General features: G+C 42.1%; 1 protein-coding gene across 2 annotated transcripts in view; it reads left to right on the top strand.

Annotated features, from left to right (window-relative positions):
• The window catches only part of ABRAXAS2 (abraxas 2, BRISC complex subunit), a 30,547-nt gene continuing 5,574 nt past the window's right edge, over positions 1–24,973 (top strand). For both annotated transcript variants that reach the window (XM_032281954.1, XM_032281953.1), the window contains exons 1-8: positions 1–112; positions 4,874–4,964; positions 10,499–10,535; positions 12,836–12,902; positions 18,034–18,224; positions 20,529–20,648; positions 21,156–21,240; positions 23,197–23,311. In XM_032281954.1, the coding sequence (XP_032137845.1) occupies positions 14–112; positions 4,874–4,964; positions 10,499–10,535; positions 12,836–12,902; positions 18,034–18,224; positions 20,529–20,648; positions 21,156–21,240; positions 23,197–23,311 (805 nt within the window). In that variant the 5' untranslated portion in view covers positions 1–13. The remainder of the gene's footprint in view (positions 113–4,873; positions 4,965–10,498; positions 10,536–12,835; positions 12,903–18,033; positions 18,225–20,528; positions 20,649–21,155; positions 21,241–23,196; positions 23,312–24,973) is intronic.

Consider the following 24,973-nt stretch of genomic DNA (forward strand, 5'->3'; position numbering starts at 1 on the left):
CCCTCCGCGGGGCATGATGGGGGAGCTGAAGATTTCCATCATGGCGGCGTCCATTTCGGGCTACACCTTCAGTGCTGTGTGTTTCCACAGCGCCAACAGCAACGCGGACCACGTAGGTGCCGGGCCCCCTGCCGCAGCCGCTGGGGGCTTTCAGCCTCTGTCTCAGACCGGCGCTCGCGGCCAAGCTGGGACCGCATGCGGCTCGCCCTCTGGGCACCAGGGCCGGCCGGAGGAGCTGGTGACCCGGGCGGCTCCCGCCCCCGGTGAGCTCTTGCCTCTAGGGGCTCCTTCGTCCCCGGGACTGGCCCCTTCGCTTCGCGCTCTCCGCCGCTCAGCCGTCCCGGGACAGCCGTCTCCTGTGCAGCAAAGCTGCCCCGCTTGGCCTCCTGCAGTGTCAGGAGTCGCTCGGTGCAAACCGAGCGCCTGCCCCTCCCTGAGAGTCAGGCTTCTAGACTTAACGAGGGGCGTACGGGGTCGGGAAGGAATCTAGAGGCCGGGCGTTTAGTCCAGGAGGCGAGGTACTCAGCCCCGCCTGCCGATCTCACAGGTTGTCGTGGGGGTGCTACGAGTGAAACCATGGCTGTCACTATTCATACTTGTTAGACACAGTTGTGTGTTTTCTTCGCCCCGATGCAAAATGGAGAATGTAAATAAGAGCTTTTAGGTGCAGGGTCTATTTGTATTTCCTTGAAGTTGCGTGTTTAGTTCTTTGGCCAGAGTTCTCAGAGCACGGGACTAGTCACAGTGAAATAGGGAAGTGACAGGCCCACGAGTGAGTGAACGGAAATGCATAGGCTTTGGAGCCCGTAGCAGGAGCAGATCCTCTCTGTTTCAGTATCTTTATTTTACAAGTTGTCTTTTAACGTCATTGGCCTCTGATTAACAATGCATTTTGAAACTAGATCACTTCTCTCTTAAAGGAAGTATAAAATCTGGCCACCAAATGGGGGATTATTTTAAGTGATGTTAACAGTGAATGATTCAAACTCATTAAACCTATGTGTGGGGCTTTTGGTTGTCATTACGAAGCAAAATGGTACACTGCAGAAGGAGGAACTGCATTTGGTTTGATGTCAGCAATCTTAGCTTCCGTTAATAAAACCTGATTTCACAGAGAGGTGATTCCGTTAGTAAACTGAATGCAATTAAATTATTGTACCTTTCATCTCTTCAGTGTTGATGGTAGAACTTAATGACAGGAATAGGAATATATACAGCATGGGTTTTTCCAGAGGCAGCCTTGAACACTATGGCCTAGGATATTACAGCCAGCTATTTAATAATGTAAGGGTTCCATATGTAAGGGTTTTAGTGTCTATGGACTATTAAATATGGGTCCTTTACCCTATTTCTTAGAATGCCTGGTTATAATCACAGTTTATTTGTATGACAAGATTACTGTAAGAACAAGCAGCTACTTGTTGAAAACAATTAATTCAAGAGATATTCCCTTAATATCTACTCTGTGCAAGGTGTGGTACTAGACTTCATAGAAATTTTCACCAATGCCAATAGTTGGCAACTGTGTTTTGTATGACCATCCATGCTTGTTGATATTAACTTTGCCACAATTATAGATGTGGAATCCTTGAAAATAAATTCAATTTTAAGGTTGAAGAACCAACAATTTACTTTTGCAGTACATGCTTATTTTGTCCAGGCAAGAAATTAATTTAAGACCACTCATCTGTAGACCTGGGGCTAGCATACTTTTCTGTACAGGGCCAGATAGTAAACTCTGTGGGTGTTGTATGCCATATGGTCTCTATAGCAACTATTCAACTCTGCTGTTATTAGCAGAAAGCAGCTATAGACAGTAAAAGATTCAAGGAGACTGTATTCTTGGCCAGGCGTGGTAGCTCATGCCTGTAATCCCAGCACTTTGGGAGGCTGAGGCAGGCAGAGCACCTGAGGCTGAGAGTCCGAGTCCAGCCTGTCCAACATGGAGAAACCCCACCTCTGCTATAAATACAAAATTAGCTGGGCATGGTGGCGCAAGCCTGTAATCCCAGATACTCGGGAGGCTGTGGCAGGAGAATCGCTTGAACCTGGGAGGTGGGGGTTGCAGTGAACTGAGATCATGCCATTGCACTCCAGCCTGGGCAACAAGAGCGAAACTTCGTCTCAAAAAATAATAATAAAAATAAAATAAAAACATAGGAACCACTGTTAGCTTACAGGTTGTACATTAATAAGCATTAGGCTGGAATTAGTCCCCATGCCACAGTTTGCTAACTCCTATTATAAAGTAATAGTGATTCAGATAATCCAGACCGGTATATGTCTAAACCTTCCTCTTGTACTTGGCTTTCGAATATCCCTATTTGTTTTTATTTTATTTTATTTTTTGAGACAGAGTTTCACTCTTGTTGCCCAGGCTGGAGTACAGTGGTGTGATCTCAGCTTACCACAACCTCCACCTCCCGGTTTCAAGCAATTCTCCTGCCTCAGCCTCCCGAGTAGCTGAGATTACAAGCATGTGCCACCACGCCCAGCTAATTTTTTGTATTTTTTAGTAGAGACGGGGTTTCTCCATGTTGGTCAGCCTGGTCTCGAACTCCTGACCTCAGGTGATCCACCCACCTCGGCCTCCCAAAGTGCTGGAATTGCAGGCATGAGCCACTGTGCCCAGCCGCAGAATGTCCTTTTTTTAAAAAAAAAGCTACAGACAAGGCTTCACTATGTTGCCCAGGCTGGTCTCAAACTCCTGGCCTCAAGCGATCTTCCCTCTTTGGCCTCTTAAAGTGTTGAGATTACAGGCATGAGCCACCTCATCTGACCTAGAATTTCTCAATGTCACTGTCGATTTATATCATTATTCCTCAAACGGAAGACTGTTGTAGGATTACCAGATGAAATACAGGACACTCAGTTAAATTTGAATTTTGGATAAATAGCAATTAATTTATAGTATAAGTTATCCCAAAACTTACAAGATAATTATTTATCTGAAAATAAAATTTTGGTGTCTTGTATCTTTTTTGCTAAATCCGGCAACCCAATACCATAGAACACTAGGAATCCAAATCCAGCTATATTCTTAAGATCTAAAGTTCTGTGTGAATATGAAATTATTTTTTCACTTTGGTTTTTTGAAAGTGGAGTTTCTTATTTTGTTTGTCTTTTGCTTGTGACAAGACAAAGCTGCTTTTGTGGTGAGAATTCATAACTGAAAGATTTTCATAGAGTAAAACAAGCTTATTTAGCCAATGTTTCTTAAATTAGCAGTCTTGGACACTCCTTTGGGTCTGAGAAAGCTTTTTTTAAAGGAATATATATATTTCATATATGTGTGTGTGTGTGTGTATGTGTGTGTGTGTGTGTATATATATATTTTTTTTTTTTTTTTTGGTTGCGTCTCGCTCTGTTGCCCAGGATTGAGTGTGGTAGCACGATCTTGGCTCACTGCAACTTCCACCTCCCAGGTTCAAGCGATTCTCCTGCCTCAGCCCCTGAGTAGCTGGGATTACAGGCATACATCGCCACATCTGGCTAGTTTTTGTATTTTTAGTAGAGACAGGGTTTCTCCATATTGGCCAGGCTGGTCTCGAACTCCTGATCTCAGGTGATCCGCCTGCTTAGGCTTCCCAAAGTTCTGGGATTACAAGCAAGAGCCACCATGCCTGGTCTATATGTTTCTTAATTTAAGAAATGCTCTGTGATGGTTTAGCATTTTAGGAGACTCCCACTCCTCAAATCAAATACAAAAACTTGGCTGTAAAGCATCTGTCTTTCCCTTCCTATAGCTTCTCACTAAACTGGAAATGTTTTTAAACTAGGAAATTTCACTAATTGATTTGAAGGATGAACTTAGAATAGAAGGATATATAGTACAAAGGCATTGTTTCAACAAATTTATTCAACCAGTGTTAGCGAGGCACCTACTAAGTGTTAGGCATTGTGCTGGGTGCTGAGACAGAGCAGTTAACAAGCACAAAGTTCCTGCTCTCATGGACTTTACATTCTGGCAAGGGATAATAAATGCATTTATTTATAAATATATAATATGATGGATAATGAGAAGACTAAGAAGATAAAGACTGTAAGGTAAAGTGGGCAGATGCTATTTCCATGAAGTTGATCGGGCAAGGCTTCTCTGATAGGGTGCCATTTGAGTAAAGACCTGAATGCAGGAAAGGAGGAAGCCCTGCGCTGTCTGGGCAGAGAGATTCCAGGACAGCTTCTCAGTTCACCCTCTGTACAGGAAAGTTACTTTAGGATTTAGAGTATGTCTTCTCCCAGCTGTGCTTGTGCAGAACATGGTTGCAAGTACACAAAGAGTCGGTAGTAAGCCAGTAATCTAGAATCAACAGTAGTGGTAAATGCCCTCCAAAACTGTAAATCAGTTAACCTCTGCATTTATTAAATAAAAATGTTCATGTGGATGATAGGAAATTTAATTGTTTTGCTAAAATCCTAATTTTCTATGCCAGCCTGTATAAAAGCATTTACTTGTCATTATGTTAACTTTATCTTTTCATCATCAGCAACGTTTTTATGACAATGAAATACATTGTATGTGATTTCAAGAAAACAACTTTGAAATGTTTCTACTTCCTGAGTTTTTTAACATTGGTTATGATACTTAAGATTTAGGTGATGAAATTAACTCTTCAAAAGACAGGGAAGAGTTGAAGGGATTAAAATAATATTTTATCTTGTTATAGAATCCTTTTTTGGAACAATCCAATTAATAGATATGGCTCAGATTGCTTTACTCTATTTGTTGGTTTATAGAACAGTGGTTCACATGGGAAGCTTGTTTGGATTATTGTGAAAATCGCTATAAGTTTGTATGACCTCAGTTCCTCTTAATTTCAGTAAAAGTCATTTTTATTTTTAGTCGACAACTATTTTCTTTTATTACTTTTAGGAAGGATTTTTGCTGGGAGAGGTAAGACAAGAGGAAACCTTTAGCATCAGTGACTCACAAATCAGCAACACAGAATTTCTGCAAGTAATTGGTAAGTAAATACCTTTTTTGTGTATTTACCCACTGTTTGTTTTGTTGTTTTACCATTAACTGATTTTATCCTAAAGAGTATATAGAAAAAAAAAAACTAAAATAAGGCTGAGGTGGTAGTTCATGCCTGTCCAGCATTTTGGGAGGCCGAGGCGGGCAGATCACCTGAAGTCAGGAGTTTGAGACCAGCCTGGCCAACATGGTGAAACCCCTTCTCTACTAAAATACAAAAATTTGTCAGGCATGGTGGCAGGTACCTGTTATCCCAGCTACTCAGGAGACTGAGGCAAGAGAATCGCTTGAACCCGGGAGGCAGAGGTTGCAGTTAGCCAAGATCACACCATTGCACTCCAGCCTGGGTGACAAGAGCCAGACTTTGTCTCAAAAAAAAGAAAAAAGAAAAACACTAAAATTATTTGCACTAATAAATGATATGAGATATTTTCATGTCAGTATAAAGTCAGAGAGGCCTGGCGCCATGGCTTGTGCCTATAATCCCATCACTTTGGGAGACCGAGACTGGCGGATTACCTGAGGTCAGGAGTTTGAGACCAGCCTGACCAACATGGTGAAACCCTGTCTCTACTAAAAATAAAAAATTAGCCGGGTGTGGTGATGCATGCCTGTAATCCCAGCTACTCAGGAAGCTGAGGTAGATTTGCTTGAACCCGGGACACAGAGGTTGCGGTGAGCCAAGATTGCCCCACTGCACTCCAGCCTGGGCAACAAAGTGAAACTGGCTCAAAACAAGACAAAACAAAACAAAACAAAAAAAAAAAACAGAGAAAACAGAGTGTCTTATAATTTTGGGTCTTCTATAAAGTATTCCTTACCCACCAATGGGGGTGACTTTTACTGAATTGCTGTGTGACCACTTGAGTGAACCACCACAAACCTCAGGTTTCCAAATTAGGCTCTTCCCATTGCCATTATCACCTTGTACTATGATGAATGCATGTATTGTACTGGTCCTTCTAAAGGGATCCAGCAAGAATGTTTACATGTGTTTACATGGGATGTTTGCTAAACCTATACAGCCTTCTGAGGGATAAGCCAAATACCCATTTTGGAGGAGAGATCTGGGGAGGATGAAGGCGTCTTTATAGATATAGATGCACCTCCTCTCTCTGGATCAGTCTCCTTTTGATAAATGGAGGCCATAGTCCTTTCGAGTAAACTTCAGGCAAATCACCAAACCGCATATCCTAATACTCTGAACAAAGCAAGGAACTTTTCATTTATTTATGCAGCAAATGTTTATTGAAGAACTTTCATATGTGAGGCATGTGCTGTGCAGTGAAGGAAATCCCCAGAATCACCCCTGCCTTCTAGAGCTGTGAGCAGGATTAGACAGGCAGGAAGAAATACCAGACCGTGCAAGAAGAGTGCTGTAAGAAAGTAACAAAGAAAATCCCCTAAGTGCCCAAAGGAGAGAGAAAACTGCTAATGGGGAGATGAGTAGAGATGTCAGTAAGGAGGTAACCCTAATGGGCAGTACATTCATGGGAGCACAGAATGAGGACTGCAGAGAACATAAGGGAATCTGGCCTGTTTGATGACTAAAATACAGATAAGTGGGGATGAGTGGTTTGTGGTTTGAAATACTGTTGGCTCACTGGGCATGGTGTATCACCCCTGAAATCCCAGCACTGTGGAAGGCCAAGGCGGGCGAATCACCTGAGGTCGAGAGTTTGAGACCAATCTGACCAACATGGAGAAACCCCATCTTTACTAAAAATACAAAATTAGCTGGGCATGGTGACACATGCCTGTAACCGCAGCTACTCAGGAAGCTGAGGCAAGGGAATCACTTGAACCTGGGAGACAGAGGTTGCAGTGAGCCGAGATTGTGCCATTGCACTCCAGCCTTAGCAACAAGAGTGAAATTCCATCTCAAAGAGAAAAAAAAAAGAAAAAAATGCTGTTGGCAAGTTTGGTCATGTTGCAAGCAAATAATTTCAAGCTTGTTCTGATAGGTTTCTAGTACGTGGGGTAGGGGACAAGGTGTGGGTTTTGTTTGTTTGTTTGTTTGTTTGTTTTGAGATGCAGTCTCATTCTGTCACCCAGGCTGGAATGCAGTAGTGCTGTCTCGGCTCACTGCAACCTCTGCCTCCTGGGTTAAAGTGATTCTCCTGCCTGAGCTTCCTGAGCAGCTGGGTTTATAGGTGCGCACCACCAAGCCTGGCTAATTTTTGTGTTTTTAGTAAATACAGTTTCACCATGTTAGTCAGACTGGTCTCGAACTCCTGACCCCAATTGATCCACCTGCCTCAGCCTCCCAAAGTGCTGGGATTACAAGCAAGAGCTACCTGTGCCTGGCCCCAAGGGTTTGTATTGAGGTTAGGTTAGGATTGGAGGAATCAAGAGACTGAACTGCCTCCTAATGCAGGCTTGCCCAACCCATGTCCCGTAGGCTGCATACAGCTCACAACAGCTTTGAATGCAGCCCAACACAAATTTGTAAACTTTCTTAAAACATTATGAGATTTTTTTGCAATTTTTTTAAAGCTCATCAGCTATTGTTAGTATATTTTATGTGTGGCTCAAGACTATTATTCTTGCAGTATGACCCAGGAAAGCCAAAAGATTGGATACACTTGCCCTAATGGATCAAAACTATCAAACCCACTCATCACATTATTGACTTCTTTACTAAGTAAAGGCTTGAGGCCAGGTGCTGTTGCTCATACCTGTAATCCCAACACTTTGGGAGGCTGAGGCAGGAGGGTTGCTTGAGACCAGGAGTTCAAGACCAGCCTAGGCAAGGTGGCAAGACCCTGTCTCTACGAGAGATTTTTACAGTTAGGTGTGGTGATGTGTTCCTGTCCTGTAGTCCCAGCTACTCAGGAGGCTGAGGTGGGAGGATTGCTTGTGTCTGAAAGTTTGAGGCTACAGTGAACTGTGATCATACCAATGCACTCCAGCCTGGGCAACAGAGCAAGATCTCATCTCAAAAAAGAAAAAAGACTTGGTCTATGTCAGATGGTATATCTAGTCCTTCATCAAGGGTGTTTTTGTTTTGCTTCATTCTTTAAAATCCTAAAACAGAATTTTGTTTCTTAGAACATCTGTGGAGTTATTTATTATATGCATCTGGGTTTTCAAACATACTCTGGTAGGTGAAGGTTAAATTGCCAGCTGCAGTTAATGGACAGCAAACCATGAAAGAAAGACCTATTCTCTGGCATGATCACAAAAATAGCACTTCTGATTAAAACCCTGGCTTTATTTATTTTTAAAGAAATAAAATGATAAAATAATTTAAATTCTTTTTTTTTTTTGAGACCAAGTTTTGCACTTGTTGCCCAGGCTGGAGTGCAATGGCATGATCTCACACCCTCCACCTCCTGAGTTCAAGCAGTTCTCTTGCCTCAGCCTCCTGAGTAGCTGGGATTACAGGCAGGCACCACCACGCCTGGCTAATTCTGTATTTTTAGTAGAGACAGGGTCTCACTATATTGTCCAGGCTAGCCCTGAACTCCTGGCCTCAAGCGATCCTCCTACCTTGGCCTTCGAAAATGTTACAGGTGTGAGCCACCTCACTCACTATATTTATTTTTAAACGAAAAACGTTACAATGGGAACAACAAATTTAAGATACTAGCAAACATTTTGTCCATGAGATCCATAATCGTTTCAATAAACTGAATGTCACTAATAAGTTAAAGATTGTACAGCAAAAGATAGGAGAGCCCTCAGCCTGAGCCCAGGAGATTGAGGGTGCAGTGAACTGTGATCATGCTGCTGAATTCCAGCCTGGGTGGAGCAAGACCTTCTCTCAAAAATAGATAAATATATATATGAAAACATGAACTGGGAACTCTGGAAAACCTGGGTTGAAAAGTCAAACATTAGGTGAAGTGCATTGAGTAATATTCACTACCAGTTGTGTAAAGAGATTTTCTGGCATAGCTTATCCTCCAGAATAAAAATTTTTATTTATTTATTTATTTATTGAGATGGAATCTTGCTCTGTTGCCAGGCTGCCAGGCCGGAGTGCGGTGGCACGATCGTGCCTCACCATAATCTCTGCCTCCCAGGTTCAAGCGATTCTCCTGCCTCAGCGTCCCAAGTAGGTGTTAGTATAGCTGGGACTATAGGCACACACGACCATGCCCAGCTGATTTTTTCATATTTTAGTAGAGATGGGGCTTCACCATGTTGGGTAGGATGGTCTTGATCTGATCTGCCTGCCTCAGCCTCCTAAAGTGCTGGGATCATAGGCGTGAGCCACCATACTCGGCCTCTATCATTTTTAGTGATAAAAGGAAGGAAATATTTCTAGATGAGGTTTTATTTATTTATTTTTTTGAGACGCAGTCTCTCTCTGTCACGCAGACGAGTGATTCTCCCACACTTTAGCCTCCCAAGTAGCTGGAATTATAGGCACCCACCATCATGCCTGGCTGATTTTTGTATTTTTAGTAGAGACAGGGTTTTACCATGTTGGCCAGGCTAGTTTTGAACCCTTGATCTCAGGTGATCCACCCACCTCGGCCTCCCAAAGTGCTGGAATTACAGGTGTGAGCCACCATGCCTGGCCTAATTTTACTTTTTTTTTTTTTTTTTTTTTTTGAGACAGAGTCTTGCTCTGTCGCCAGGCGCCAGGCTGGAGTGCAGTGGCGTGATCTTGGCTCACTGCAACCTCTGCCTCCCGGGTTCAAGCAATTCTCCTGCCTCAGCCTCCTGAGTAGCTGGGACTATAGATGCGTGCCACCACACCCAGCTAATTTTTTGTTTCTTTGTTTGTTTTGTTTTTTGAGACGGAGTTTCACTCATTCACCCAGGGTAGAGTGCAATGGCACGATCTCGGCTCACCGCAACCTCCGCCTCCTGAGTTCAAGCAATTCTCCTACCTCAGCCTCCCGAGTAGCTGGGACTACAGGCACACGCCACCATGCCCAGCTAATTTTTGTATTTTTAGTAGAGACAAGGTTTCACTATGTTGGCCAGGATGGTCTCGATCTCTTGACTTCGTGATCCGCCTGCCTCGGCCTCCCAAAGTGCTGGGATTACAGGCATGAGCCACCGCGCCCAGCCTATTTTTAGTTTTTAGTGTATAAGACTAGTCAAGTGAAGTAGTGAGGAGGGGGTAAAGAGTAGAACAACGGTTCAGGTCTATAACCATAAACAATCAGTTGAGATAACTCTACCTTCAGACCAGCCGAGGTGAGGGCTAGCTTACTGTCTGCTAGGCAAATGAACTTTTCTTTCCCTTTTTTAAAAATAGATAAGGTTGAATAAGGCACACAATAGCTGCGTATTCCTGAATAATATCTTTCAGATATGTGCTCTTCATACATGGACAAATAGAACTTTGGTTCTGTAGTCTCCTTTATTCTGAGAGTGTGTCACTCAGGGTGAGTGTTCAGAAGTCACCCTGCCCTAACTAGTGGACACATAGCGACTGTTTGGCAGAGGAAAAAACTGTCTTTGTTGTCAGAGATTTTGGTTTAAAAAAAAATCCTGAGCTATTTTGTAGTTGCCCATGCCTTTCATGATTAACTAAGATGTATTTCCTCTTTCTAATTACAGAAATCCACAACCATCAGCCTTGTTCAAAACTTTTTAGGTAAGCCACATGTAAGCTTTTAGTCCTTATTAAAAGGATTGATTGATGAAAAACCGGTGAACTTAGGCGTGTAGCTGATTGTGGCTGTAAAGTTGCGAGGGTGCCCAAATCCATGTATTTATTGAGTGCTATGTACACAGCACTGTGTTAGGTGAGGAGAGGGGAAGGGGGAGAGTGGAAGTTGTGGCCTTAGTGATTCAGAATCACTCAGCCTATCCAGGGCTCTTCAATTACAGAGAACAAAATTAATCAACATAAAATAACTTAATGGATGTTTTTAAGAGGAATAAGAAGTGTTTAATGTTCAACTTTAAAAATGTAGGAAAAAGGAGCATAAAACTTTCTTTTTGTGTTTGTTTAAGTTAATACAGTAGTCCCTGCTTATCCTCGGGGGATATGTGCCAAAGCTCCCAGAAATTGTGGATAGGACTGAACCCTGTCTATATGTACTACGGTTTTTCCTATAGATACATACCTATGATGAAGTTCCACTTATGAATGAGACACAGTAAGAGATGCTTGAAGTTATGTGAATGTGCTCGCTCACTCTCCCTTCTCTTCACAAGGGAGAAAACATACAACAGAAAGATCTGGAAAGTTCAGGGTCTCTTACTCACTGGACTTCCCCCGCAAAGCACCACCAGGCCTATGCCCCCTTTCTCAGCCCCAAACCCTTTCACCTAACGGCTAGGGTCATGATTTCAACTCTATGTTTCATAAAACTCCCTGAGACCCTACTTCTTACCCCTTCCCAGAAGCCAGGCAAATTCTTTCTTTCTGGCACTGCCCACACGATTATAATCAGTGTTCTTGATGAGCACTTCCTTCCGTAACACCAGCCAGCCTCTTCTGCTTAGCTCTTCCTGCTGTGTGTTCCCTATAGCTTTCACCCTGACCACTCCCCCACTGTCAGCTGGCCCAAACACCTAGCCCCCTTGCACCCAAGAGCCCCTGGGGACCTGTGTCACATTCACCCCCCAACATCCACCCCCACCTATTGATTGCTTCAGAGAATTGTCATCATGCAAGATAGCTACCTATAAAGGAAGCCAACGATGGCTGAGAACCTTGCCTCTTTTAGATTTACACTTAACTGAAAGAAGACTGGGGAAGCAAGACGAGCAGCCAGCAGTTCATTTGAGTGGAATCTCCAAGCAAGTGAAATTGTTTAGACTCTGGTTCACACATTGCCTCTGTCTGGTCTACAAAGGTGTCTGATTTGGTCCTGACTATCCAAAGCCTCACTAAGTGTACCCTGCCTAGCCTTCTGAGGAATCGTTAAAATACCAGCAGGAAAGTGGTACCAGAACATGGATTTGAGTTTAAAGAATAGACTCAATTATTAGAGCCAAAAGAAACTTTAGATAACATGTCTATTCCAAACTCCTTATTTTGCAAAAAATGAAATGGAAACCAGGTTAAGTGACTTGCCCCAGATCATACAGTAAGAAACAGAACTGGAGCTGGAGCTTGTGTCTCTTACCTTCCAAGTCAGTGTTTTTTTGTTTTTGTTTGTTTGTTTGTTTACCATATCTTGAACTCCTTTCTGGCTTAGAAGCCCTGACTGAGCTTATGGTGGTAGGGAGAGGTAGGGGGTGGCCTTCCCAATCCCAAGTTCAGTGGTAGAGGAGGCCCACCCGTCATTATACCTGGATGCACACCACGGGATCCTGGTCATGTTGGTCTCTTTTGGAGGTGATTATATTAGGTTTGAAGCTAGCCAGACCTGGCTTCAAATTCTAGTCCTTCTGTCTACCAGCTCTGTGATTTGGAGGAAGTCACTTGGCCTTCATGCGTTTATCTACAAAATTGGAAATACAATTTGTGGAATTGTTGGGTCAAACTAATACCTCCCAGCACTGAGGCAAGAAGGGAATGAAACAGCCTGAAGAAGTATGCAGCCCAGTGTCTTCTTACACGTTCAACAAATGCTTATTTCCCTCCTTCGTTTCTCAGAAAATGAGCTGCTAGGTTATCTTTTTTTCATAAGTAATTGATACCTAGAAACAAAGAAAAGATGTCACAGCCATTTGAAACCCCACATTTTATAATTACTTGCTATCAACACCTCCCACGTGTGGAAATAATATCATTTGAATGTAGCAATCTCTTGAGTATTCTTCAATGCAAAAGGTACCTCATTTCAGAAAAGCATTTAGACTGATTTCTCTTTATGTACCTATGTAAGGTGAGAAATTAGGTCTTCATTAGGGTTAGCTGTCCCATAGGCACATGTAGCTAAGCGTGTCTATGTCACAATACTATATGGTTTTAATAAAATATTTTTTTCTCTTAAACAGTTTTTATGACTACGCAAGCAAGGTGAATGAGGAGAGTCTGGATAGGATTCTTAAAGATCGGAGGAAGGTGTGTTCTGTTTGTTGCCCAGCATGATTCTGAAGTCGTTCCTTATCACCCAAAGCTAAAACCAGACAGGAATGTAAAATGGAACAATGAGATGTATGGTAATATTTAAGAGTTTTGTTAACCTATGTAGATTTTTTGATATATTAATATAAAAAAATTTAGATATTTATAGCATGATTCCATTAGGTAAAAATTAGAAGGAAAGCATGAACTATAATCTGGACAGTTAACAGTAGTTCATTTGACTCTAGGTGGTTCTTTTTGCTTTGTAATTAAAAACATAATTTTGCAGGTATTTAATATACATACATTAATCTTAAAATCAGAAAAAGTATTTCTGAAAAATGTAAGTTGCAATCAAACAGCTTTGGATAGTTTACTCTTTCAAGTTCAATTAAAGTTGAACACAGGCTAGGTACAGTGGCTGACACCTGTGATCCCAGCACTTTGGGAGAGAAGGCAGGTGAATCACCTGAGGTCAGGAGTTCAAGACCAGCCTGCGCAACATGGCGAAACTCCATCTCTACTAAAAATACAAAAAAGTAAGCTGGATGTGGTGGCGTGCGCCTGTAGTCCCAGCCACTCGGGAGGCTAAGGCATAAGAATCGCTTGAACCTGGGTGGCGGAGGTTGCAGTGAGCCGAGATTGCGCTGCTGCACTCCAGCCTGGGTGAAGAGCGAGACTCTATCTCAGTTTAAAAAGGTTAAACACAGATGTTTTTCCAAAAGGTCATGTGTTTATTATTTCTGTCAACATTTGCATATGACATTCTAGGTATGTGTAGACTGGGTTATCAAGTCTGAACACAAGTGGAAATAAACCAAAGTTTTATTGCTGCAGTAGTGTCTAATAGTGCCATTTGTAGTTTACTGTGTTGTACTATGTATGAGTTTTACTGTTTTTACCTTGGGATATTAATTCTAGAAAAATAGATCAGTTACTAACCATGTCTTGGGGAAGAAAGTACCAATAAAAGCTTTCAACTTGTCAAACAGGAAACAAAATACCTTTGTTTAACAGCGTCAGGAGTTGGCCTGGCATGGTGGCTCACGCCTGTAATCCAAGCACTTTGGAGGCCAAGGCGGGCGGATCACCTGAGGTCGGGAGTTTAAGACCAGCCTGACCAACATGGTGAAACCCCGTCTTTATTTAAAAAAAAAAAACAAAAACCGTGTCAGGAGTTTAACTGCAGTTAGATTAAAACAACAGCCTTTCTAATGTACAAGACTTTCCAAGTACCACTGATGGGTATATTCCATGTAAAAGAGGAAAGAAAAGCAGGTAAGGATAAAAGGAAGAATAGGAAATGTGGAAGGATCGGTCAGAAGACAGGCAAATGGCTCTGTGTATAGTAAGTTCAAGAGGTGCTCCCTCCTGGTAGTCTAACCAAGCTGCCTGCCCAACCAGGAAAGGGTGTTAAAGCAGCCACACACATCATGTGGTCCAGCGCTCTCATTTCAGCAATTTGCCTGGGAGCAGACATTCCGGAATCTCTTAGCCCCAGCCTGTCCCTCATCTCTCAGATGCTCCCTTACCTCCTCATTTTTCATATTTTAAATTGTAAATCTTTATACTTAAAATATTTATTTATTTATTTATTCGAGATGGAGTCTGGCTCTGTCACCCAGGCTGCAGTGCAATGGCGCCATCTCAGCTCACTGCAACCTCGACCCCCTGGGTTCAAGTGATTTTTCTGCCTCAGCCTCCCAAGTAGCTGGACTACAGGCGTGCGCCACCACACCCGGCTAATGTTTACATTTTTAGTAGAGACAGGGTTTCACCATGTTGCCCAGGCTGCTGTCGAGCTTGAGTGATACACGTGCCTCGGCCTCCCAAAGTGTTGGGGTTACAGCCATGAGCTCTGCACCTGGCCATGAATCTTTGTTATACTTTCTAAAACTAAAATTTGTTCTATGAAGATTCTTTTTGGAGCACAATTTTTTAGAGCACTCACTACATATTAGAAGTACCAGTAAGTATTTTTTAAAAACAGATTTCAGATTTTTATTTTATTTTTATTTATTTTGAGATGGGAGTTTCATGGTGTCACCCAGGGTGGAATGCACTGGCATGATCTTGGCCCACTGCAGCCTTGACCTCCCCAGGCTCAGATGATCCTCCCATCTCAGCACCCTCTGGTAGCTGGGACTACAGGCATGCACCACCACACCTGGCTAACTTTTTTTGGTTTTTGTTTTTTGAGATGGAGTTTTGCTCTTGTTGCTGGAGTGCAATGGCACGATCTCAGCTCACTGCAACCTCCACCTCCCAGATTCGCGCGATTCTCCTGTCTCAGCCTCCTGAGTAGCTGGGATTACAGGTGCATGCCACCATGTCCAGCTAATTTTTTTTTTTTTAATTTTGAGATGGAGTTTCGCTCTGTCGCCCAGGCTGGAGTACAATGGTGCGATCTCGGCTCACGGCAACCCCTGCCTCCCAGATTCAAGCGATTCTCCTGCCTCAGCCTCCCAAGTAGCTTGGATTACAGGCAAGTACCATCATGCCTGGCTAATTTTTGTATTTTTAGTAGAGGTGGGGTTTTCCCATGTTGGCCAGGCTGGCCTCAAATTCCTGACCTTAGGTGATCCGCCCACCTTGGCTTCCCAAAGTGCTGGGATTACAGGCATGAGCCACCATGCCCAGCCAATTTTTTTGTGTTTTTATTAGAAATGGGGTTTTGCCATGTTGCTCAGGCTAGTCTCAAAACTCCTGGGCTCAAGTGATCAACCCACCTCAGCCTCCCCAAGTGCTGGGATTACAGGGTGTGAGCCACTGCACCTGGCAGATTTCAAAATAAGTGAGAAAAATGAGTAACGACCATGAACATGAAATTCACAAAACAAAGAAGAAATCAGTCAGGCACAGTGGCTCACGCCTATAATCCCAGCACTTTGGGAGGCTGAGGCAGGCAGATCACTTGAGGTCAGCAGTTTGAGACCAGCCTGGCCAACATGGTGAAACACCGTCTTCACTAAAAATGCAGCTGGTTGTGGTGATAACACTCCTGTAATCCCAGCTGCTTGGAAGGCTGAGGCATGAGAATTGCTTGAACCTGGGAGGTGGAGGTTGCTGTGAGCTAAGATCGTGCTAGTGCACTCTAGCCTGGGCAACAGAGTGAGACTCTGTCTCAAAAAAAAAAAAAAAAAAAAGCAGCTAGGAAAAAAATGAAATAAAATAGCTCAAATTGGCATAACTGAGAATACTATTAGTCATCCGATAGCCACTTGCAAGGTTCTGTTAGTCAATGAGTATTTCATGAAAACAGCCCATGTGCTGAGCACTGATCAGGTCTCTGCAGGAAGGCAGGGGAAGTACCAGGCATGCCTGGGTTCTGCTGAGTAGGGAATTCCAACATACCACGGAGGAGTTAAGTACAGAGTATTGAATATTAGAATGAAATATGCCATGTTCACATACATCAATAGCTCTGTCTAATTGTATCCACATTTTCTTGAAAGGAAAACTACTTTTACCTTTTTTTATGACCACCATCATGTTTAAGTAGAATGTGAAAGCTAGTGTTGCCCAGTGGAAAGAGGCAGGCATGCTGATTCCACGTCTTGGCTGTCACTCATGAGCTGTGTGACTTTGGACAAAACATCTCTTTTATAAGATTACACTGAGGCTGGGCACAGTGGCTCACGCCTGTAATCCCAGCACTTTGGGAGGCTGAGGCGGGTGGATCAGTTAAGGTCAGGAGTTTGAGACCCACCTGGCCAACATGGTAAAACCTCATCTCTACTAAAAATACAAAAATTAGCCAGGCATAGTGGCTCATGCCTATAATCCCAGTTACTTGGGAGGCTGAGGCAGGAGAATCGCTTGAACCTGGGAGGCAGAGATTGCCGTGAGCCGATATTGCGCCGCTGCACTCAGCCTGGGGGAGAGAGAAAGACTCCATCTCAAAAAAAAAAAAAAAAGATTATACACTGAAAGAAAGGCTTGGGTTTTCTTTCTATTTAAGGGATATCAGAATTAATTGCTTTAATCTATGGGAAGTTACCTTTTATGTTCAGTAGTACTCATGGAGTTAGGAACTGTTACTGATTTGTTCTTTGGAGTTCTTTGCATGTGATATGAACTCAATGGAGAAAACATTATTCACTTAGTGTGGTGTAATAATTAGTGAAAATATTTGTGACATAGCTGCCTCAGCAAAAGTTGATTTACTTTCTTTCTACATGAAAGTGTCAAAATATCTCAATTTACTATTAATTTTAATATGACACTATTAGATTTAAACTACCTTTACTTCTTAAAACAAGATTTTAACCCAGAGTTTGTTTCAAAGAAGGAGGCTGTATGAAGATTGATCTTCTAATAAAGAATTAAATGTTTTGACAGCAGATGTTTTAAAATTTCAGTATATGAAAGAAGAACTCAAACTCATCTTAAATTCAGATTCCTGGCTCTGTCTTAAGGTTCTGATTCTGCAGATTTGGGTGGGGCCCTGGAGTCTGCACTGCAGCAGTCTTTCAGATAGCTCTGCAGTCATCTGACTTCTGGACCACCAACAAAGCCCATTATAAGAAGTATTCTTTCAGAGAGCACAACAGTTTCATTAGCCAGTTTAGTTATGCCGTAGTTAGAGCTGACAAAGCTGAACTTCTAAAATAGTTTTATTGAGGTAAAATTGACTTATAATAAACTGCACATATTTCAAAAGTATACTCTTACAAGGTTGATGTATGTAACCATCACCATAAGATAATGAGCATCTCTGTCACCTGCAAAAGCTTCCTCTTGCCTTTCCATTCCTACCTTCTCTCCTCATTCCTGTTAACAACTGATCTGCTTTATGTCACTGTAGGTTAGTTTTCCTTTTCTAGAATTTTGTGTAAATAGAATCCTATAACCTGTACTTTTTTTAGTGAGGAGGTATCTAGCTTCTTTCACTCAGCATAATTATTTTGGGACTCATCCATGTTCCTTTTTATGACTAAGCAGGAGTCCAGTGTTTGCATAACCACAATTTGTTTATCCCTGCTCCTGCTGATGGACACTTGGGTTGTTTCAATGTGGGGCTATTGCACGTAAAGCTGCTGTGAACATTTGTGTGCACGTGTTTGTATGGATACCTTCAGAATTAAATTTGTAAGGTTTCACGCAACTTTCCACACTTTTCTTTCAGAAAGTCATCGGGTGGTACAGATTCCGGCGCAACACGCAGCAGCAGATGTCCTACAGAGAGCAGGTTCTTCACAAGCAGCTCACCCGCATCCTCGGCGTGCCTGACCTTGTCTTTCTTCTCTTCAGCTTCATCTCTACTGCCAACAATTCAACTCATGCTTTAGAATACGTACTCTTTAGACCAAATAGAAGGTAAAGCTTGCTTTTCCATCTGCCTCACATATAAGAAGGACGTTGGGACCAGGCACAGTGGCTCGTACCTGTAATCCTAGCACTTGGGGAGACCAGGGCAGGTGTATCATGAGGTCAAGAGATAGAGACCATCCTGATCAACATGGTGAAACCCAGTCTCTACTAAAAATACAAAAATTAGCTGGGCCTGGTGGCATGTGCCTGTAGTTCCAGCTACTGGGGAGACTGAGGCAGGAGAATTGCTAAAACCCAGGAGGCAGAGGTTACAGTGAGCCTAGATTGCGACACTGTACTCCAACCTGGCGACAGAGCGAGGCTGCATCTCAAAAAATAAAAATAAAAAAGAAGGACGTTGGTACAGGTCGTTGAGGTTCATGTCAAAAATGTGCCTTATAGTGTACTTTATGCTTTTTTTTTTTTTTTTTTTTTTTGAGATGGAGTCTAGCCCTGTCACTCAAGCTGTAGTACAGTGGTGCAATCTTGGCTCACTGCAACCTCCACCTCCCGGGTTCAAGCAATTCTCTTGCCTTAGCCTCTCAAGTAGCTGGGATTACAGACACACACCGCCATGCCCAGCTAATTTTTTGTATTTTTAGTAGAGACAGGGTTTTGCCGTGTTGACCAGGCTGGTTTCGAACTCCTTACCTCAGGTGATCTGCCTGCCTCTTTTATGCATCTTTAAATAAAAGCTTTTATTATTCTCTTTAGCTCTTTTTGTGGTTAGAAAAGGTATTTTTCTTTTCTCTTTTTTTTTTTTTTTGAGTTGGAGTTTCACTCTTGTTGCCCAGGCTGGAGTGCAACGGCATGATCTTGGCTCACCGCAGCCTCCGTCTCCTGCGTTCAAGCGATTCTTCTGCCTCAGGCTCCTGAGTAGCTGGGGTGACAGGCATGCACCACCATGCCCAGCTAATTTTGTATTTTTAGTAGAGAAGGGGTTTCCCCATGCTGGTCAGACTGGTCTTGAACTCCTGACCTCAGGTGATCTGCTCACCTCAGCCTCCCAAAGTGCTGGGATTACATGCATGAGCCACTGCGCCCAGCCTAGAGAAGGTATTTTTCTGTCAGTTATTTACATAAAATTATTTTTCGATCAAGAAGCATTAATAAGACATGTTTATTATGCATAAATTCTTATAGGAATAAATAGCTGGAAATTGTCATTTACGTCTCCAGAATCCACTATGTGGAAATGCAGTTTTATTGCTGTGGAGTCTGATTATAATTTTGAAACGTAAATTTCAAATACAAAATTGTAAAATTGATCCACCTGCTGGTTAATAAGGGTTTTGCATTGTGAACTTATTAAAGCAAAAAAAAAAAAAAAAAAAAAAAAAAGAATATATGATTATATGATCATGTTGTCTGTTTACAAACAGCCGAATGGTTTCCCTCTGGAGGTTTATTTGTTGTAGAATAAATTAAGTTGACATCAGTGAAAATAATTGTTAATTGTGAAAATGGCTTTTGTAAGATTTCATTTTGTAATCTGTAGGTATTTCTTGAGCATTTATAACAGGCTCAGCATTGAGTCAGTCACTGGGTATACAAAAGATGTGTGAGGCATGACCTCTGCTCTCAAGGAGTTGATAAGCAAGGTTCTACTTTACAAGAAGGGAAAAAATTTCTAATTCATGTATCTTTGAATTGTCTATAGACGAAGGTGCTCCATGAGACCTTCCTGTTAATCAGTGTCAGCAACTAAGACTCCTATCACCATGCCCCATTCTTTTTTTAGTTAATTAACTTTATTTATTTTAATTTTATTATTAATTTAGAGACAGGGTCTTGCTCTGTCACCCAGGCTGGAGTACAGTGACACTATCATAGTTCACTGCAACCTTGAACTCCTGATCCTGTCACCTTAGCCTCCTAAGTAGCTGGGACTATAGGCACATGCCAGCATGTATGCCCTTTTAAATATTTAGTTATTTAGAGATGGAGTCTTGTCTCACTCTGTTGCTCAGGCTAGAGTGCAGTGGCACAATCTTGGCTCACTGCAACCTCTGCCTCCTGGATTCAAGTGATTCTCCTGCCTCAGCCTCCGTAGTAGTTGGGAATGCAGGTGTGCACCACCACGCCCAGCTAATTTTTGTATTTTTTAGTAGAGACAGGGTTTCACCATGTTGGCCAGGCTGGTCTCGAGCTCCTGACCTCAGGTGATCTGCACCCTTCAGCCTCCCTAAGTGCCGAGATTACAGGCTTGAGCCACCACACCCAGCACCCCTTTTTTTTAAACTGTCAATCTCACTTGTACATGATAGAATGGTACATTTAACATGATCTCTTTCTGAATTTTTCCCATAGGTATAATCAAAGGATATCACTTGCTATTCCCAATCTAGGAAATACTAGCCAGCAAGAGTACAAAGTGTCTTCAGTGCCAAATACTTCTCAGAGTTATGCCAAAGTGATTAAAGAACATGGGTAAGTTGAAAGGTAAAGTGCTGGTTTTTTCTTTTATCAGCAATATTTCTTTGGTTAATAACATTTAAAGGTGTATGGAAAAATGTAAAACCAGTTTGATATGATTAAAATTGAAGAATACAGTAAGGTAATTATCTGGATACCACCAGCGTATATCAAAATTATATTCTTGTTGAAAAGATAATTTACGAATTTTTTAAATCATTTGGCACAATGATACAAAAGTTTTGGATAGAGTATTATTTCTGAGATTCTAAAAGCTAACCATAGTCACTGAAGAATACATACCTGTTTATTATTTTTTAAATGACCTTGGTAACATGGGTTCTTTTTTATTTCTCTTCCATGATTCTTGTTGTCTGGGCATTATTCCTTAAGCACTTTAATGTTTAGATGGAGGCACAGCATTTAAACAGTAGAATAAAGTGGAAGAGATAGGAAAAATGCCTTTCTGTTTCACAGCAGCTACGATAACCTTGTGGCATCTTTTTTCTCTTTGTCTTCTAGTACTGACTTTTTTGACAAGGATGGAGTAATGAAAGACATCAGGGCGATTTATCAGGTTTATAATGCACTTCAGGAGAAAGTGCAGGTAACTGATTTATTTATTAGTTTTCATCTTATTTGTCTTGCCCAAAAGCTTTTAATTCTACTTTAATTATCTTCCAACTGACAAATAGAGTTAGAATCCGAAAGTCAGAATCTGTTTTCTTTTTATTTTATTTATTTTTTTATTTTTTAATAGAGATGGGGTTTCACCATGTTGGCCAGGCTGCTCTTGAACTCCTGACCTCAGGTGATCCGCCCACCTCAGCCTCCCAAAGCGCTGGGATTACAGGCATGAGCGACCGCGCCCGGCTCAGAATCTGCTTTCCCAGAATAGAGTCAGGCTGTTGACAAATACTTACGGCCCCATTCGTGATAGCAGTTTTTCTAGGAAACTGTATTCCATATTTAAGGAAGGCTTGCTAAGAACACAGCTGTCTCCATCAGTTATATTCTAAGTAGAGACTATATCAAAAGGCACTCATAACTGGTTGCAGCTCTGCCTCTTCATCCTAGTTCACTCACTTTGCCCCAGCTGCCTCCATCGAGTGGGAGAGTCTCAGTGGAGCCTGTTCATTCCTAGTCGTTATGCAGCAGACATCGATGGAAACATCTCCTGTGAGCCAAATACTGAGCTAGGTGCTAATGATACTTTCCCACATTCTTTTCATCATCCCTGCTGTGTTCTCAGGAGTAGTTTACTCTAAACCCTAAGAACAAAAGAGCCTTTAAGCTTGCCTTTTGAGTACAGCAAGGAAAGTGGTAAAGTTGATGAAGCTCTCCCAGACCTAGAGAAAGCCTGACTTTAAGGAAAAAGGCTTTGGCCAGGCATGGTGGCTCACACCTGTAATCCCAGCACTGTGGGAGGCCTAGGCAAGAGGATCGCTTGAGCCAAGGAGTTCGAGACCAGCCTGGGCAACATAATGAGACCCCATTTCTGTAAAAACATTTAAAAATTAACCCAGTGTGGCATGCCACCTATAGTCCCCAGCTACTTGGGAAGCTGAGGCAGGAGGATTGCTTGAGCCCAAAAGGTCAAGGCTGGACTGCAGTGAGCTACACTTTTGCTGCTGCACTACAGCCCGGGTGACAGAGTGAGTCCCCATCTCTAAAATATGAAATTAAAAGGATTAAGGCCTCAATGAGTAGAAAGAGGAATGAAGGCAGGTAATGAAAAGGAGGAAAACAGGCTGAGTTCAACGCAGGGCAAAAGGAGAAGCATACAAGAGCCAATTCCAGTCTAGTGTTCCAAACTAGGGTCACTGTGCACCGACCAGTGTAGGGAACTTTATACAGGCTCACTGGTAACCAGCTTACTTTCTGGAAGCTTCTGGTATTTCTGCTATGGAAGGAACGTACAGTGGAAAACAGCTTTTTGTCCTGAATTCATGACCATGCCCTTTTCAGAATATTAGCACTGGCCAAAAGTGGCTGTTACATTTCATTGTTGATTGAATAAGCCCTGCTTTGAAAATACCAAATCACATAGAGTGTTCTCGGGATTATAAATGGCTAAATTACATAGAAGCAGTCTCAAATAGCTATCTTTTATTAAACCTTGACTTTGAAAGTTTTTTTCAACTTTTCTTTATGAACATTTTCTGGTAAACTGTCTTATCTGATTTTTCAGTGTTGGTAATAAAAGTTGGAAGCATCTTATTTCTGTCTTATCTTTTGTTCTTCCTTTTATGCTAAACTGGTAACAAGAGTTCCCTTTTCATTTCAGTAAAAATGGTTAATCAAAGGAAAAGAAAACATCTTTCCTATCTTAACCCTATTGGTCAAGAATTTATAAGCTAAATAGCATAATCATCTTACGCAAATCAGTGAATAATAACAATTCTAATCTTTTGGGCTTTCGTGATTTTGTTCTACCTTATGTGGCTGCTTTTAAACTCCATAAACCATCTGGGCTTTTTCTGGAGTTGTAATCCGCACTGAATTTATGGAATGCCTTGAGCTTGAACTTGCTAACCTTGCTTGTTGTCATTTTTTTCCTCAGGCAGTGTGTGCAGATGTTGAAAAGAGTGAGCGGGTTGTTGAATCTTGTCAGGCAGAAGTGAACAAATTAAGAAGACAAATCACTCAGAGGAAAAATGAAAAGGAACAAGAAAGAAGTAAGTCTCTTGTTAATTTTACCATTTGGTATCAGGGGAAAGTTGTTTTAAACATCAGATTATATCATACAATAAAGGGTGTGCCTGTTCCTATGCTCAGCAAGTCTCAGAGGAGCCTGACTGGGGCAGAGTAGTCTCTTGTTAAGCTCCTCTGGAGGGCAAGTGCCGTTTTTCGTAGTTACCCCTAATTCTCTGACACTTGAAGAAAAACAAAACTGAAGGTAGAAAAGCTGAAGTGGAAATTAGAATCAATCCCAAGAAGTTATTGATACGGATTTGTGTATATATTGACAGTTGGATCTACTTACAGGGAACGTGGTGGGCATTACTAAGTTAACCCTGGCGTGCCCAGCAGGCAAGCACTGTTTCCTGCCTTAAATATAGCCTCATAAAGGAGCTATCGAATATTCTGTCAGCTTTATGTTCGGTCACAGTAAAGGTTTTAAATGTCTAATTTTGGTAGCCATGGATGGATAGACACCATTAGGCTGAGGAACCAAGTGGTTGAAAATTAGGCCGAGGAGCTTAATAATCCCAGCATAGGAGACATGTTTACTGTAACACCACCAAAATTAATATCTGTGTGTAAAACGTATAAACGCATGGCAGATAATATCAAGTGTTAAAGATAAGGTTGGGGCTGACCTTTTCTAATTTAATAAGAATATCTATAATCCAATTAAAATGTAATTTATGTTTCCAGGCAAATATAACAGTCTAATTTACTGTTATATTTTTCTAGAAATAATCAGAAATGCAGATAGGGCCGGGCACGGTGGCTCACGCCTATAATCCCAGCACTTTGGAAGGCCAAGACGGGCAGATCACCTGAGGTCAGGAGTTCAAGATTAATCTGGCCAGCATGACGATACCTTGTCTCTACTAAAAATACAAAAATTAGCCAGGCATGGAGGCACCCACCTGTAATCTCAGCTGCTGGGGAGGCTGAGACAGGAGAATCACTTGAACCCGGGAGATGGAGGTTGCAGTGAGCCGATATCATGCCACTGCACTCCAGTCCAGCCTGGGTGACAAAGCAAGACTCTGTCTCAAAAAAAAAAAAGAACAAAAAAAAAAAAAAAAAGGCTGGGCATAGTGGCTCACGCCTGTAATCCCAGCACTTTGGGATGCTGAGGTGGGCGGATCATGAGGTAAGGAATTCGAGACCAGCCTGGTCAACATGGTGAAACCCAGTCTCTACTAAAAATACAAAAATTAGCTGGATGTAGTGGTGGGTGCCTGTAATCTCAGCTACTCAGGAGGCTGAGGCAGGAGAATCGTTTGAACCTGGGAGGTGGAGGTTGCAGTGGGCTGAGATATCGCCATTGCACTCCAGCCAGAGTAACAGGGCAACACTTTGTCAAATAAAAGAAAGAAGGGAGGGAGGGAGGGAGGGAGGGAGAGAGGGAGGGAAGGAGATAGGAAGGAAGAAGACAGGGGAGAAGAAGACAGAAATTTTTATTTTTATTTTTTAGAGATGAAGTCTCATTCTGTTGCCCAGGCTGGTCTCAAACTCCTGAATTCTAAATGATCTTCTTGCCTTCGCCTCCCAAAGTGCTGGGATTACAGGTGTGAGCCACTGTGCCTGGCCAAAATGGAATTTAAAGTAGTTAACAAAAGTAAAATAATTGAATAAATTTTTTTTTTTTTTTTTTTTTTTTT

This window comes from Sapajus apella, unplaced genomic scaffold, assembly GCF_009761245.1.
Source record: "Sapajus apella isolate SASKATOON/1434 unplaced genomic scaffold, GSC_monkey_1.0 scaffold13, whole genome shotgun sequence".
NCBI classification, from domain to species: Eukaryota; Metazoa; Chordata; class Mammalia; order Primates; family Cebidae; genus Sapajus; species Sapajus apella.